General features: G+C 28.3%; 3 protein-coding genes and 1 pseudogene across 3 annotated transcripts; all 4 read left to right on the plus strand.

The window, feature by feature from the left end:
• The first annotated feature begins 55 nt into the window (after positions 1-55).
• Positions 56-6,889, plus strand: LOC145844196 (histone H2A-like). The gene is made up of 2 exons (XM_082951566.1): positions 56-98; positions 6,522-6,889. The coding sequence occupies exons 1-2, from the start codon at positions 56-58 to the stop codon at positions 6,887-6,889; spliced, it is 411 nt and encodes a 136-aa protein (XP_082807692.1).
• Positions 801-1,158, plus strand: LOC145844271 (histone H2B 7-like; annotated as a pseudogene).
• Positions 6,890-9,103: 2,214 nt separating the features above from the next.
• On the plus strand, positions 9,104-9,415 carry LOC145844199 (histone H4). The gene has a single exon (XM_082951568.1). The coding sequence runs from the start codon at positions 9,104-9,106 to the stop codon at positions 9,413-9,415; it is 312 nt and encodes a 103-aa protein (XP_082807694.1).
• A 500-nt stretch (positions 9,416-9,915) lies between these two features.
• LOC145844197 (histone H3-like) lies at positions 9,916-10,326 on the plus strand. Its single transcript, XM_082951567.1, has one exon. The coding sequence runs from the start codon at positions 9,916-9,918 to the stop codon at positions 10,324-10,326; it is 411 nt and encodes a 136-aa protein (XP_082807693.1).
• The last annotated feature ends 1,953 nt before the right edge of the window (positions 10,327-12,279 follow it).

Genomic DNA, 12,279 nt, shown 5'->3' on the forward strand with positions numbered 1-12,279 from the left:
CGCTCGCTACTGTGTATAAATACCGTAGTTTGACCAATGACTTCATTCATCCATTATGTCAGGTCGTGGTAAAGGAGGAAAAGGTTTGGGAAAAGGAGGCGCCAAACGCCATCGCAAAGTCCTTCGTGATAACATCCAGGGTATCACCAAGCCCGCCATTCGCCGATTGGCTCGTCGAGGCGGTGTCAAGCGTATTTCAGGCTTGATCTACGAAGAAACTCGCGGTGTGCTGAAAGTTTTCTTGGAAAACGTAGTTCGTGATGCAGTCACTTACACCGAGCATGCCAAGCGCAAGACTGTAACCGCTTTGGATGTTGTATACGCATTGAAGCGTCAAGGACGTACTTTGTACGGATTCGGAGGTTAATTACATCATACACCTCGGCTCTTTTATGAGCCACCCAATCTAATTCTTATAGTATATAGTATTAATTTTAAAGCAAAGCATTTAAAACAAATTTAACATAAAACTATTATGATCTTATCTAGGAAATAGTTAAAAATCAATTGTTATTTGTAACATTTTGTTTCACATAATGTTGAAAAACACATGTCATATTTAGTTATTTTAAAGGTATAAAAATGTAGTATGTTAGAACTATTTGTTCAAGTTATAAAATTTTTTTATAATTACCTTTCGTAAGATTTTATCCGAGCCAAATACTGTTAAGTTTGAAACGCGAAAAAAATGAAAACGAGAGAACATACCTTGTCACTAACAGGCACTCTCATTTTATTCTGGCCGAAGTTCGTAACTATACATTATATCAAGAAATTTTTAGTTGATTTCATCATTCAAAATGGCAGCATCCAAAGGTAGCAAGAAAGCAGTAAAGAACGTCCCAGCTGACGGCAAGAAGAAGCGCAGGGCTCGTCGCAAGGAAAGCTTCAGCATCTACGTGTACAAAGTGCTCAAGCAAGTACACCCCGACACTGGAATTTCCAGCAAGGCCATGAGCATCATGAACTCTCTCGTCAACGACATCTTCGAGCGCATTGCCGCCCGAAGCTTCACGTTTGGCTCACTACAACAAGCGTTCAACCATTAGCAGTCGCGAGATTCAAACTGCTGTTCGTCTGTTGTTGCCCGGTGAGTTGGCCAAACACGCTGTCTCTGAAGGTACCAAAGCAGTCACCAAGTACACCAGCTCCAAATAAATGGTTTATTCAAACCAGGTCCTTTTGAGGGCCACCCAAATTCTACAATACATTTGCAGATCGTAGGAAAATTAAAACTTAACGATCTTTAAAACCTTAACGTTAAAACCAACTTTTTGTATTGACTATAAAAAATACTCAATTTACTGGGTTAAAAAACAATGTTTCACAGTTTTATATATATATTCGATAAAGTAAGAATTTTTCCCTTTGAAACGTGGTAATAAACAAAACAGTCAATACCTAGTTGTATTTTAGTTTTATAAGCTGAAACACATTGTATATATTGAACCTAATAGGTAAAAAATCGATGATGTCAAACAACTGAAATGGGATTTACATAAGAAAGTTACAAAAAAAAAACCAGAAAACAAAGTCGTATTAAATTTTAAGTACAATTGATATCAAAAATTTACTTAACTTAATAGCCAGCACGTAAAACTCAGAAAATTACAAACGCTTTTTACTGTTTTAAGCGGGAAACTTTAAAATGTATTTAATACTCGTTTTTTTCTCTTTATATTCTCTCACTTTATTTTGCCTATAGCTCTTGTGGGTTTGGCGCAACTAACAAAAGTTACTGATATAATTTAAAAACCACAGAAAAAGTTGAGAAAAATTACAAACGCTTGTTAACTGTTTTGAGCGGGAAACTTGAAAACGTAAAAAGTGCTCTTTTTTCACTCTTTATTATCGTTCGCTATCTTTTGCTCATTTGTTAGCAGTTTAAGCGCACTTACTAAAATTTTCGCTTATTGGTTATATTTTGTGTTAAACCTTTTCTTAATCATCGAAAAACTTATATAGAACATTCTTAACTAACAACAAGCTATGAGAATACAAATTATGCGTTTTTTATTTTAACTTTTAAATTACAGTTTGGTAGAGTTTGTAAACAATTTTGCTAAATTTACTATATGGCATCTTCTAACATAAGAAATAACTAAATTAAAAAAAACGACAGTTCATCGCTTTATATTTGCATTAATAATTTATTTATTTATAGTTAATATTATACTTTATTGTCTTCACTTGTTATGAAATTTTAAAATGCTCACATATAAATGACTTTTATAGTTTATTGAAAAAATTTAAACATCTATCCTGTATTTATAACTAGAAATGTATTTCGATATTCTCTGTTTATTCTATTTAATTTTGTATCGCGTAAAATTAAAAAGATTTTGTATTAAACTCAGTAAGATTTAATAAAATATAAAAGCTATAAAAAATCAACCAAGTAATATTTGTTAAGTGTAAAGTAGTAACTTATTACATATTTAAAATAAAATAGCTCTGTAGTGTCTTATTTTAGATTTTTAGTTATCGAAGTTTGGTATAAGGACTTGGTTTACAAAACAACCTTAGGTTTTCTAGACGTGCATTATATTGAAATTTACTTCTATAATATAAATTACTACTTAACTACCATATTAGTACGATGAATACATAAGTTTTTTAACAGTTATTTAAAAACTTATTTTCAATTCCAGCTTTGAAATGTGTTAATTAAAAATTTTATCTTTATTTTTACTTTTGTTTTGATCTTTTTTCTAGCGTATTTAAAAAAAGCTTATTCCAATTTGTTACATTTTGTATAAAAATACGTTAAACGTGTAATTTAACGTAAATGTTTATTAAATGAGTCGACAACTCACCGGTTTGAAATTTATTAATTAAAGTGAATTGTGTTATCCTAGTATTTCTAACTTATCAAATTCTATTTTAATTACGTGTAAGTGAAAAGTAATATTATAGGGCTCATTGAACAAATATACATGTTTGCTAATTCCCTATTAAGTTGTTAGCGTTAATTTTTATGTTTCGTACAAAATTAAGTTCGATATTGCTATAAACTCAAAAATATTAATGTTTATATAAAAGCTAAACAGTACAAAAGCCAATTCAAAATAATTTTTTTTTTATTTAAATGTCAATGAAGTCGCAACTATACTTAATTATTTATTTTTGAAAATAAAACCTTACGAAAGTAGAACTTAGTATCATACGCAAAACCAAATCTCTTGAAAAACAATTTAAAAAAGGTAAATAATTAGAATAATAAATTTATCTTTATAGGCTTTTAATATAAAAATTTACCTTAAAAATCCTTTTTAGTATAAAAACCAGCAAAGATCCTTGAAGTAGAATGATTTTACTTTGTAAGCTTGAAAAAAATAATCGAAATAAGGAAAAACATACTTTATGATGTTTGAAAAAAATTGTTTTTAAAAGTTGTGATTAACAGATGAATAGAAAGTTACCTTTCTATTAATTATACTAATCATTTGATACAATATTAAAAGTTATGAAAGTTTGATACTTTCAAATTATAATAAAACACTTTTGAACAAAGAATTTAGCATTAATCAACTATACTATTAAAAAATTGTATATTAATGATCAAATTCGTATACGCAAAAAGAAATAATCTTTAAGCTTTTTTAATGGAATCTTGTTAAAGAAAAATAGATTGTTTTTCTAAATAGCGCCTAAAAACACAAGTGCTAAAGGCAAATAAATTGAGAGATAATAAAGAGTTAAAAACGAGTATTTTATACGTTTAAAAATTTCCCGCTCAAACCAGTTAATAAGCATTTGAAACTTTCGTAACATTTTTCTGATGGTTTAAAAAATAAACAACAAATTTCATTGATTTCAATTTATACACCTTGTTGTTTTGAAAGTATTAACTATTTATAACTACTAGTAAAATGTTTGTCTATATTAATTAAATTTTAGATCTTTTATTAACTTTACATAGAAATTCACTGTTTTTATGAGTTTATACGTAGTAAATTAAAAAGTCGAATTAAAATCTTTAGAGAAACCAATTTTTAATTTTAAACTTCTTTTAAAATGTTATTAATGTATAAGAAATGCTTAGATTTTATATCTAGAAGTAATAAAAAGTGTAGAAAAAAATTATTTTTAAAATTTAAAGGTTTAAACTTTAAAGTATTAGTAAGCATTTTAATTTTATATATTATAGTATCTTTCTCGATTATATTTGAAATAAAGCCCATATAAATAAGTAGCAGAGTTTTTTTTTTCAACACTTTTCATTAAAACTAGCTGTTAGATTATAATTTATATTTATTTTACTTAAAACACTTTTTAATTTATAATTTTTTTTTTATACAACGTGAAATTAAAACTATTGAAATTTGATATACTACTTTCAGAACCTCGTTTTTTATATAAAATACATATAAGTTTATTAAGAAAGTTTTAAAATAAAAAAGTTAAAAAAAAACTATAGCACTTCATATTTTTATAAACAAAAAATTTACTGATGTAATATTACGAATATGTCCGCTATGTTCTGTTTAAGTCTTTCGTTAAGAAAAAAGTGTATATCAAGTTTAGAGTTTTTTTGTAAATTGAGTTACAAATACTATTGAACAAAACGCTAAAGTTGAATTAATTCTTAACATTAGCAAATTAAACAAAAAGTATTAGTTGTCCTGGACATGACTTTAAACTGTATCCTGGTGTATGACTCGATAACCGAAAGGTTTTTTCGTACACAAGGTTCTTGCACCAAATATTTGAGCGCTTTTTTTTTTCGTTGAATAAACATTATTAATTGAAAATGATACTTGTAGATCTGGTTTGATTGATAGTTTTTAATTTTGCTGTAAAATATTTAGGTCGAAACAATGTAAAATAATACTAAAAATTAGTTGATTTTGTTTTCGTCTATCACTTTCAGTTTTGAATTATTTTCTCAACTAACAAAACGAAGTTACAGAAGATATTGTATACAATTTTCGAATAAATAAACATAAATTAACAATTAAAGTATACAAACAAGTTGGTTTACTCAAAGTACAATTTTATATTATAATATTTAAAATATATTCCAATGCAATAAATTACATTATTACTTTTTTAAAAACCCTGATACTTTGCTAAAAATAAAAACTTATAATAAACAGAAAACATTTCAAACATTCGTTAATACATTTATTTAAGACATTGATAATTAAGACAATTAGATTTTTTTACAAATCACAAAGCAGTAACTCAAATAACCAAAAAATGAGACTGTTGATATACATATGTAAACAAAACTATATGAATTAAAGTGCTTCAATGGTAATTGGTTGTAAGCGTAAGTTTATTAACTTAAAAATGATTTAACATAGTTATAGTTTGTTAAACGCCAAAATAAAAAAAAAAACTCTCAAAATATTTGTTTCTAGAAGCTGGAGTACGAAAAAACACTTCTGTTATCGAGTCGCACACCACTTTATAACGTCTTGTTCAGGACATAATGTATAATTACAATGTTAGTTTTTAAAAAAGATTTTTTTAAACAATAGTGATACATGAATTTAAAAACTTAAAAAATTAAGACTATTAACGAGTTACAGTCTTTAAATACTGCTTACAGGAAAGATTCGTTCTAAAGTTTTACGATAAAAAAGACATTCAAAAGGATTCAAAATATAACAAAAAGTGATAACTTCTTAACTTTTTAATACTTAAAATCTTGCTAAAGATTAGAATAAAAATACAAACTGTACTAAGTTAAAAAATTTTAAGATTTTTTGAGTATACGTTAAAAATACAATATATAAATTTATGCTGAAAATTCTTGTTGTTATTTTCCTAAATTTTTGACCGCTTAGTGGCTTATCTATCTTAAAACGAGGTAAATTGTTTTAAGCGAAATCTTGTGTACGCTTCATATACCTTTCTTTTACTCTGTAACATATGTGAATGTATTTACTATTAAGAAATCGTATTTGTGAGAGGTTTCAGAATTGCAGAAGGGGAAACTGCTAACATCTATTTATCTTTTCGCTTAAAATTTTTTAGTATTATCAGCACAACTCTATTTGAAACAAGGCTAATGAGAAAAGCAAAGACAACCTACGACCGGTTTCGTCTTTGTTAGGACTCATCTGGCAGGCATAGTCGCGAGAAACCGCTATCAACAAAGCATCTCATCTTTATTGTGGATGACTGTAATAAATACTGGTTAAAACTGATCAAACGAGCGTAGATTGTAATCGTACATTAAGTTGACAATGTCTGAGACGTTCAGCTGTGAATGACTTAACCGTGTCAATTTTTTAGACTTTACCAACAAACGGTAGATTTATTATTATGTATAAAGCTTGGTAAGGTCTCAATAGCGATTTTCGCCACTATGCCTGCTTGCAAAGAAAAATACAGGAAATGAGAGATTTCTTTGTTGATGTGCTTAATTTTTTTTTTTTAAATAAAACGAGAGAATTTAAGAACCAGTCACGAGTGGGCGCTATTGACATTTTATTAGCTGAGTTTCGTAACTATCAGTACATATAATTAGTTTTGCTCATAATAATGTTATTCAGCAAGCATCATGTCAGGACGTGGAAAGGGAGCAAAATCTAAATCCAAGCCAAAGAGCCGTTCATCGCGCGCTGGACTTCAGTTTCCAGTCGGTCGTATTCACCGTCTGCTGAGAAACGGCAACTACAGCGAACGTGTTGGTGCCGGAGCACCAGTCTACTTGGCTGCAGTATTGGAATACTTGAGCGCTGAAGTTCTCGAGTTGGCTGGAAATGCTGCTCGTGACAACAAGAAGTCTCGTATCATTCCCCGTCACCTTCAACTTGCCATCCGCAACGACGAAGAATTGAACAAACTGTTGGGAGGAGTTACTATCGCTCAAGGAGGTGTATTGCCAAACATCCAATCTGTTCTCCTGCCGAAGAAAACCGCGAAGAAAGCTTAAGTATCACCGATACGAAAAGCAGGTCCTTTTAAGGGCCACTCAAATTTTTATTTTATAAGTTAAATGTAGCATATTTATGCAGCAATTTGTTTGAGTATATATATATATTCGTTAGTGCAGTAAAGTTTCTTATACTGATAAAAGCTCATTTGTTTAACAAAATAGTTTTGTTTTTCCAGTCCGTTTAAAGTAAGGCAACAAAAATTGAAATTTTGTTCACTAAGTTATTTTGTAAACTTTAAAATAGTTTTTTGTTGAATTACTGAATTTTCTTTCTAAACTGGTTGTAATTTGTCAGTAATAATTTCTTAAAACTTCAGGATCTTTTATTATATTGTTATGAATAACAATTGAGTTTATGATTGTAAAAAAATAAGTCAACCTTTTGAAATACAATTTATTTGTTTTTATATTTATTAACAATTAGAAAAAAACTTAAATAAAATTTAAATAGATGATGTTTCTAAAAAAGTTTTATATTAAATTTTTATCTGTAAAGGTTTAAAAAAGTTGAGTAAAAAAAAAGAAACTTTATTTTTCATAATATTTTATGCGAATAATATTAAATCATAGAACAGAATCGTATTGAATTGAAAAAAACAGAAAAGCGGTTAGAAAGACGAATGTTATTTTTAAAATACAAATACTTTCGAACCACTTTAAGCGGGAAATTTCAAACTTAAAAAATGCTCCTTCTTTTACTCTTTATAATTTTCTACTCTTTTTATGATTTTAGCGCAATTTTCAAAAATTTATAACACTCTCATGCACAAAATTTTAATTTTTTATTAGTCAACGGATTTATAGGCGGTTAAAATTTGACTTAAACTTTATAAAAAAAAAATACCAAAACAAATGCTTGCAAACAACTAAGAAGTTTTTACATTATAAAAATTATAAAACAATTGTTTAGATGTTTTTCAACATACTATGCTTTTACAAATGGTCATTTCAGAACAAATTTTAAAATTTTTAAATTTCTCTATTCCCGTTATGTGTAGGTTAGTAATTTAACTTGGTAAAATTAAACTAATTTACATACTTTTGTAATAACTTTTATCAAACAATTTATTATGTTATACAATAAAAAGAGTAACTAAAAAATTTAGATTTTAATATTGATATTTAAAGTAGAACAATGAAAATTAGTTTCGTGTACCTTTATGTTTTATATTTTACACAATATGAATATATATGTCAAAGTACTTAATAAAGATAAGCAGTTTGTTTTCTTGTTGCATGCTTTATAAAAATTTTTTTAAATAAAGTGCCTATTGTTCAAAAAAGAAAACAATATAATATTTATATAAACAGTTCATACATACTAGAAATCTTTATAACTGAAACTAAATGTACTTTTTTTTTATTTTAAACCACAATGGTTTCACGTTGGTGTATAAAAAAAATCGATTGTTCAAGAAACGAAAAATGTAAATTAACATTATTTTAAATTGATATAAAAGCTAGTTAAGAAAAAAAAATAGTTATAATATAGAAAGTATATACCAGGTTAGTCGCGTGGGCCAGAGCATTAGAGCAGAAGCTACACCTAAAATAAAAAAACATATTGTAATACTGTAAACATATCAACTTTTTTGATGAGACTTTGTTAAAGTTGTAGTACTTTTATCTCTCTAAATTAGTTACAAAATTTTCAAGTTGAGGTGTTATTTTTTGTTGTTGAGGAGTTGAAGTTGAGGTGTTTTTTGATATTTTTAAGTTTTCTGCAGTACCTGACGAAAATAATACCACGCCTCGCTACTGGTACATACTAATATAAAGTTAAATTGATAAAATTCTTATTACATGATTAAAACGGTTACGCGCAAACTTTGACGAGAAACTTTAAATTTTGGTTCATTTTATCATTTTTAAGTTTCTCTCATTCTATTGAGTGCTTAGCTGTCCTGTTTATGAAAAAATGAAAAAAATTATTAATAATTTCTTGATTCTCTCATATCTTTAAGTAAATTCAACACTAGAGAATATGAGCGGGATGTTGTAAGCAATTAAACTCTGTTTTTTTACTCTTTACTTCTCTGACTTGATTGTCATTTAACGGCAGTGTTTATGAGAGAAATAAAAAAGTCTATATTCTCTCGTACCTTTAAATATGTCGAACATTAGATGGCTTGTCTACGTTTCTACGAGGTTCGTAACGCTAGCTACTTTGTATAAATACTACAGTTTGAGCAGTATGTTCATTCATTCATCATGTCTGGTCGTGGTAAAGGAGGAAAAGGTTTGGGAAAAGGAGGCGCCAAACGTCATCGCAAAGTCCTTCGTGATAACATCCAGGGTATCACCAAGCCCGCCATTCGCCGATTGGCTCGTAGAGGCGGTGTCAAGCGTATTTCAGGCTTGATCTACGAAGAAACTCGCGGTGTGCTGAAAGTTTTCTTGGAAAACGTAGTTCGTGATGCAGTCACTTACACCGAGCATGCCAAGCGCAAGACTGTCACCGCTTTGGATGTTGTATACGCATTGAAGCGTCAAGGACGTACTTTGTACGGATTCGGAGGTTAATTACATCAAACACCTCGGCTCTTTTAAGAGCCACCCAAACTATTTCACATTTTAAATGAATATGCACATCTTAAATTAAAATAGTATATAAAATATTAATTATATATTTAATCGTCATCTGTGGAGAGTATACTGTCTTAGTTAAAGATATAATTTTTTTTTTCAAATACTCCACTTATTTTAAATAACTCATTTTAAACCATGATGTAAACTTATTTAGTTAAAGAAAAGTATAATTAATAATGTATTTTAAAATTCATAAGAATATTTTAGAATCACAAGTTTATGGAGTTTAATTAAATAATACAGGTTGAAATTTTGTTTTTGACATGCTTTACTAAACAGTTTTTAATTATAGTTATTTTGTTAATGATTAACTAAACAGCTTGAGATATTTGCTGCCTCTAGTGTCAAGTTTTGTACACTTGCTTCGCCTAGGTTCGTTGCTCAAGAAATTTGTATAAATTATCTTATATTCTGCCTGCTTTATTCACTTCAACATGGCCCGCACCAAGCAAACCGCCCGCAAATCAACTGGAGGAAAAGCTCCCCGCAAGCAACTCGCCACCAAGGCTGCACGCAAAAGTGCACCAGCAACTGGAGGTGTTAAGAAGCCTCATCGTTACCGCCCAGGTACCGTTGCTCTTCGTGAGATCCGTCGTTACCAGAAGTCCACTGAGCTTTTGATCCGCAAGTTGCCATTCCAACGTCTTGTGCGTGAAATCGCTCAAGATTTCAAGACTGACTTGCGCTTCCAAAGCAGTGCAGTCATGGCACTTCAAGAAGCTGCTGAAGCTTACTTGGTCGGACTTTTCGAGGACACCAACTTGTGCGCCATCCACTCAAAGAGGGTAACCATCATGCCCAAAGACATCCAACTTGCCCGTCGTATCCGTGGTGAACGTGCTTAAATTGTTCTTTATGAACAGGCTCTTTTAAGAGCCACTCATTTTTAAATATATCGAGAATTATTTGTTACAGTTAAACTGTTTTTTAAATATTGTATTTAAAACAAAAAAAAGAAATAATTAAGAGAAAATAAAAGGTTATGCCTAATGTTTAATATTGTTTTTCATTTATAGAAGTTGTTTTGTTTTTAAGCAAGAAAATTTTGTGCTGCTTAAACATTTTTTTAAGTTAAAAAAAGTTTACCTATATATTTTATGTGAAAAAATTAAATTTATTATTTAAACATATTTAAATAGTAATTGTTTCAAACATTAACCTTGTATTGGAAATTTTTTAAGCTTCTTTTAAAAATCCGAATTAGATAACTTAATATAATCCATCAATAATTGAAGAAGGCTATCTAAAAATATAACTAGAGAAAATAGTAAAACATATACGTAGTTAAATCTGACACTAGAATTTTAAAAATTACAAACGCTTGCAAACAAATTTAAGCGGGAAATTTCAAAATGTACACTGTGCTCCATTTTTACTCCTTATTATCTTTCACTCTGTTTTCTCTCGTGAATTTAACTGTAATTTTAAAAACTTTTCGCTCTTTTGTATTAGTCATTAAAAATTTTGGTGATGAAGTTATTTTTTTAATAGCCGCTCGTTTATTCTCAACAATACCTCATATTTTACTTTTTAGGAGAATTTGTAATTAAAAATTATTTATTCTTGTGTTTTTGATGTAATTTTAAAAGTTATGGTAACATTTAGTACGATTAACTAATTTTGTAATTACCTGTTTAGTTTTGAAACTTGTAATGTAGAAAATTTTGTACTAAATGCTTTTTTTGTTAAAAAAATACAAAAAAAAAACTACTGTTTTAAAATCTTTATAGCAGTAGTAAACAGAAATTCGTTTTACACAGGATATATCAAATGCTCCACATAACTTTAAAATTTCGCTTCATTTAAAGTTAGAGATACAAAGCTTAAAATTAATATAAATACAAATAGGAAGTTAGTACTTCTAAATTAAATGTATTTATTTTGAATTTTTAAAAGTTTTCCTAAGATTATTTACGATTAAAGAATAGTCAAGAGCTAGTTTAAGACCAAACAGTTATATATTAATGAAATGTAATATCAATAAATTATATTTTTCTAAAAAATAAATAACTAATGCTTTAAGTGTTTCTCTTGCACGATGATTTTAGAAACATAGAGAAAAGTTTGCCAGAATATTGTTATTTGCTCTTAAAAGCACTATTGCCAAAAGCAAAATAAAGTGAGAGATAATAAAGAGTACAAATTGAGTATTTTATTCGTTTTCAAACTTCCCGCTCACAGCAATTAACAAGCGTTTTTGAATTTTCTTAATAACTGCTGTTGCTATTTAGTATTAATTAACTGGTTAATCTACATATTACTTTTAAATACGTTTATTTGTATGAAATTATTGTTAAACGTGGAAAGTTTTGAATTAAAATAAATTTAGCTGTATTATGCTTTATAAAGCAAACAACTTTATTATGCTAAAAGAATATTAGAACTTGTTTTGGCCAATAGATGTAATAAACCGACTAAAAGTCATTTGGCAATTGGAGATCACTCACTTAAACACCCGTAACGCTTCAAAAACTACAATGACAGCAAACTTACAATTTAGAGTAAAGGACGTAACATGCATCATTTAAGTGTTTTAAAAACTCTTTTTATAAAAACCTAGAAGCCTAAATTTTATAAACAAAAGTTAATTTACAATACTAACTTGTACAAACTGTTGTAGTTTTCTTTTTATGTTATAATTTAATTTTGTTCTAATACTTTTTTATTAGTTTCATTTAAATACTGTCTTTTTAATTACGCATGTTTATTTTAGTGCAATTGCTCTGAAACTTTAATTCTTTAATACTTTAGCTTTATTCCTTTTAAATATTTATATTAACTAAATTCTGATAACTATA

Source organism: Thalia democratica, chromosome 9, assembly GCF_965202585.1.
Source record: "Thalia democratica chromosome 9, ktThaDemo2.hap1.1, whole genome shotgun sequence".
Taxonomy (NCBI): Eukaryota; Metazoa; Chordata; class Thaliacea; order Salpida; family Salpidae; genus Thalia; species Thalia democratica.

Coding starts and splice junctions, on each gene's coding strand:
- LOC145844196 (XM_082951566.1), top strand. CDS start 56: ATGTCAGGTCGTGGTAAAGGAGGAAAAGGTTTGGGAAAAGGAG. Junction 99..6,521: donor AAAAGGTTTGGGAAAAGGAG/GCGCCAAACGCC, acceptor GCATCATGTCAG/GACGTGGAAAGGGAGCAAAA.
- LOC145844199 (XM_082951568.1), top strand. CDS start 9,104: ATGTCTGGTCGTGGTAAAGGAGGAAAAGGTTTGGGAAAAGGAGGCGCC.
- LOC145844197 (XM_082951567.1), top strand. CDS start 9,916: ATGGCCCGCACCAAGCAAACCGCCCGCAAATCAACTGGAGGAAAAGCT.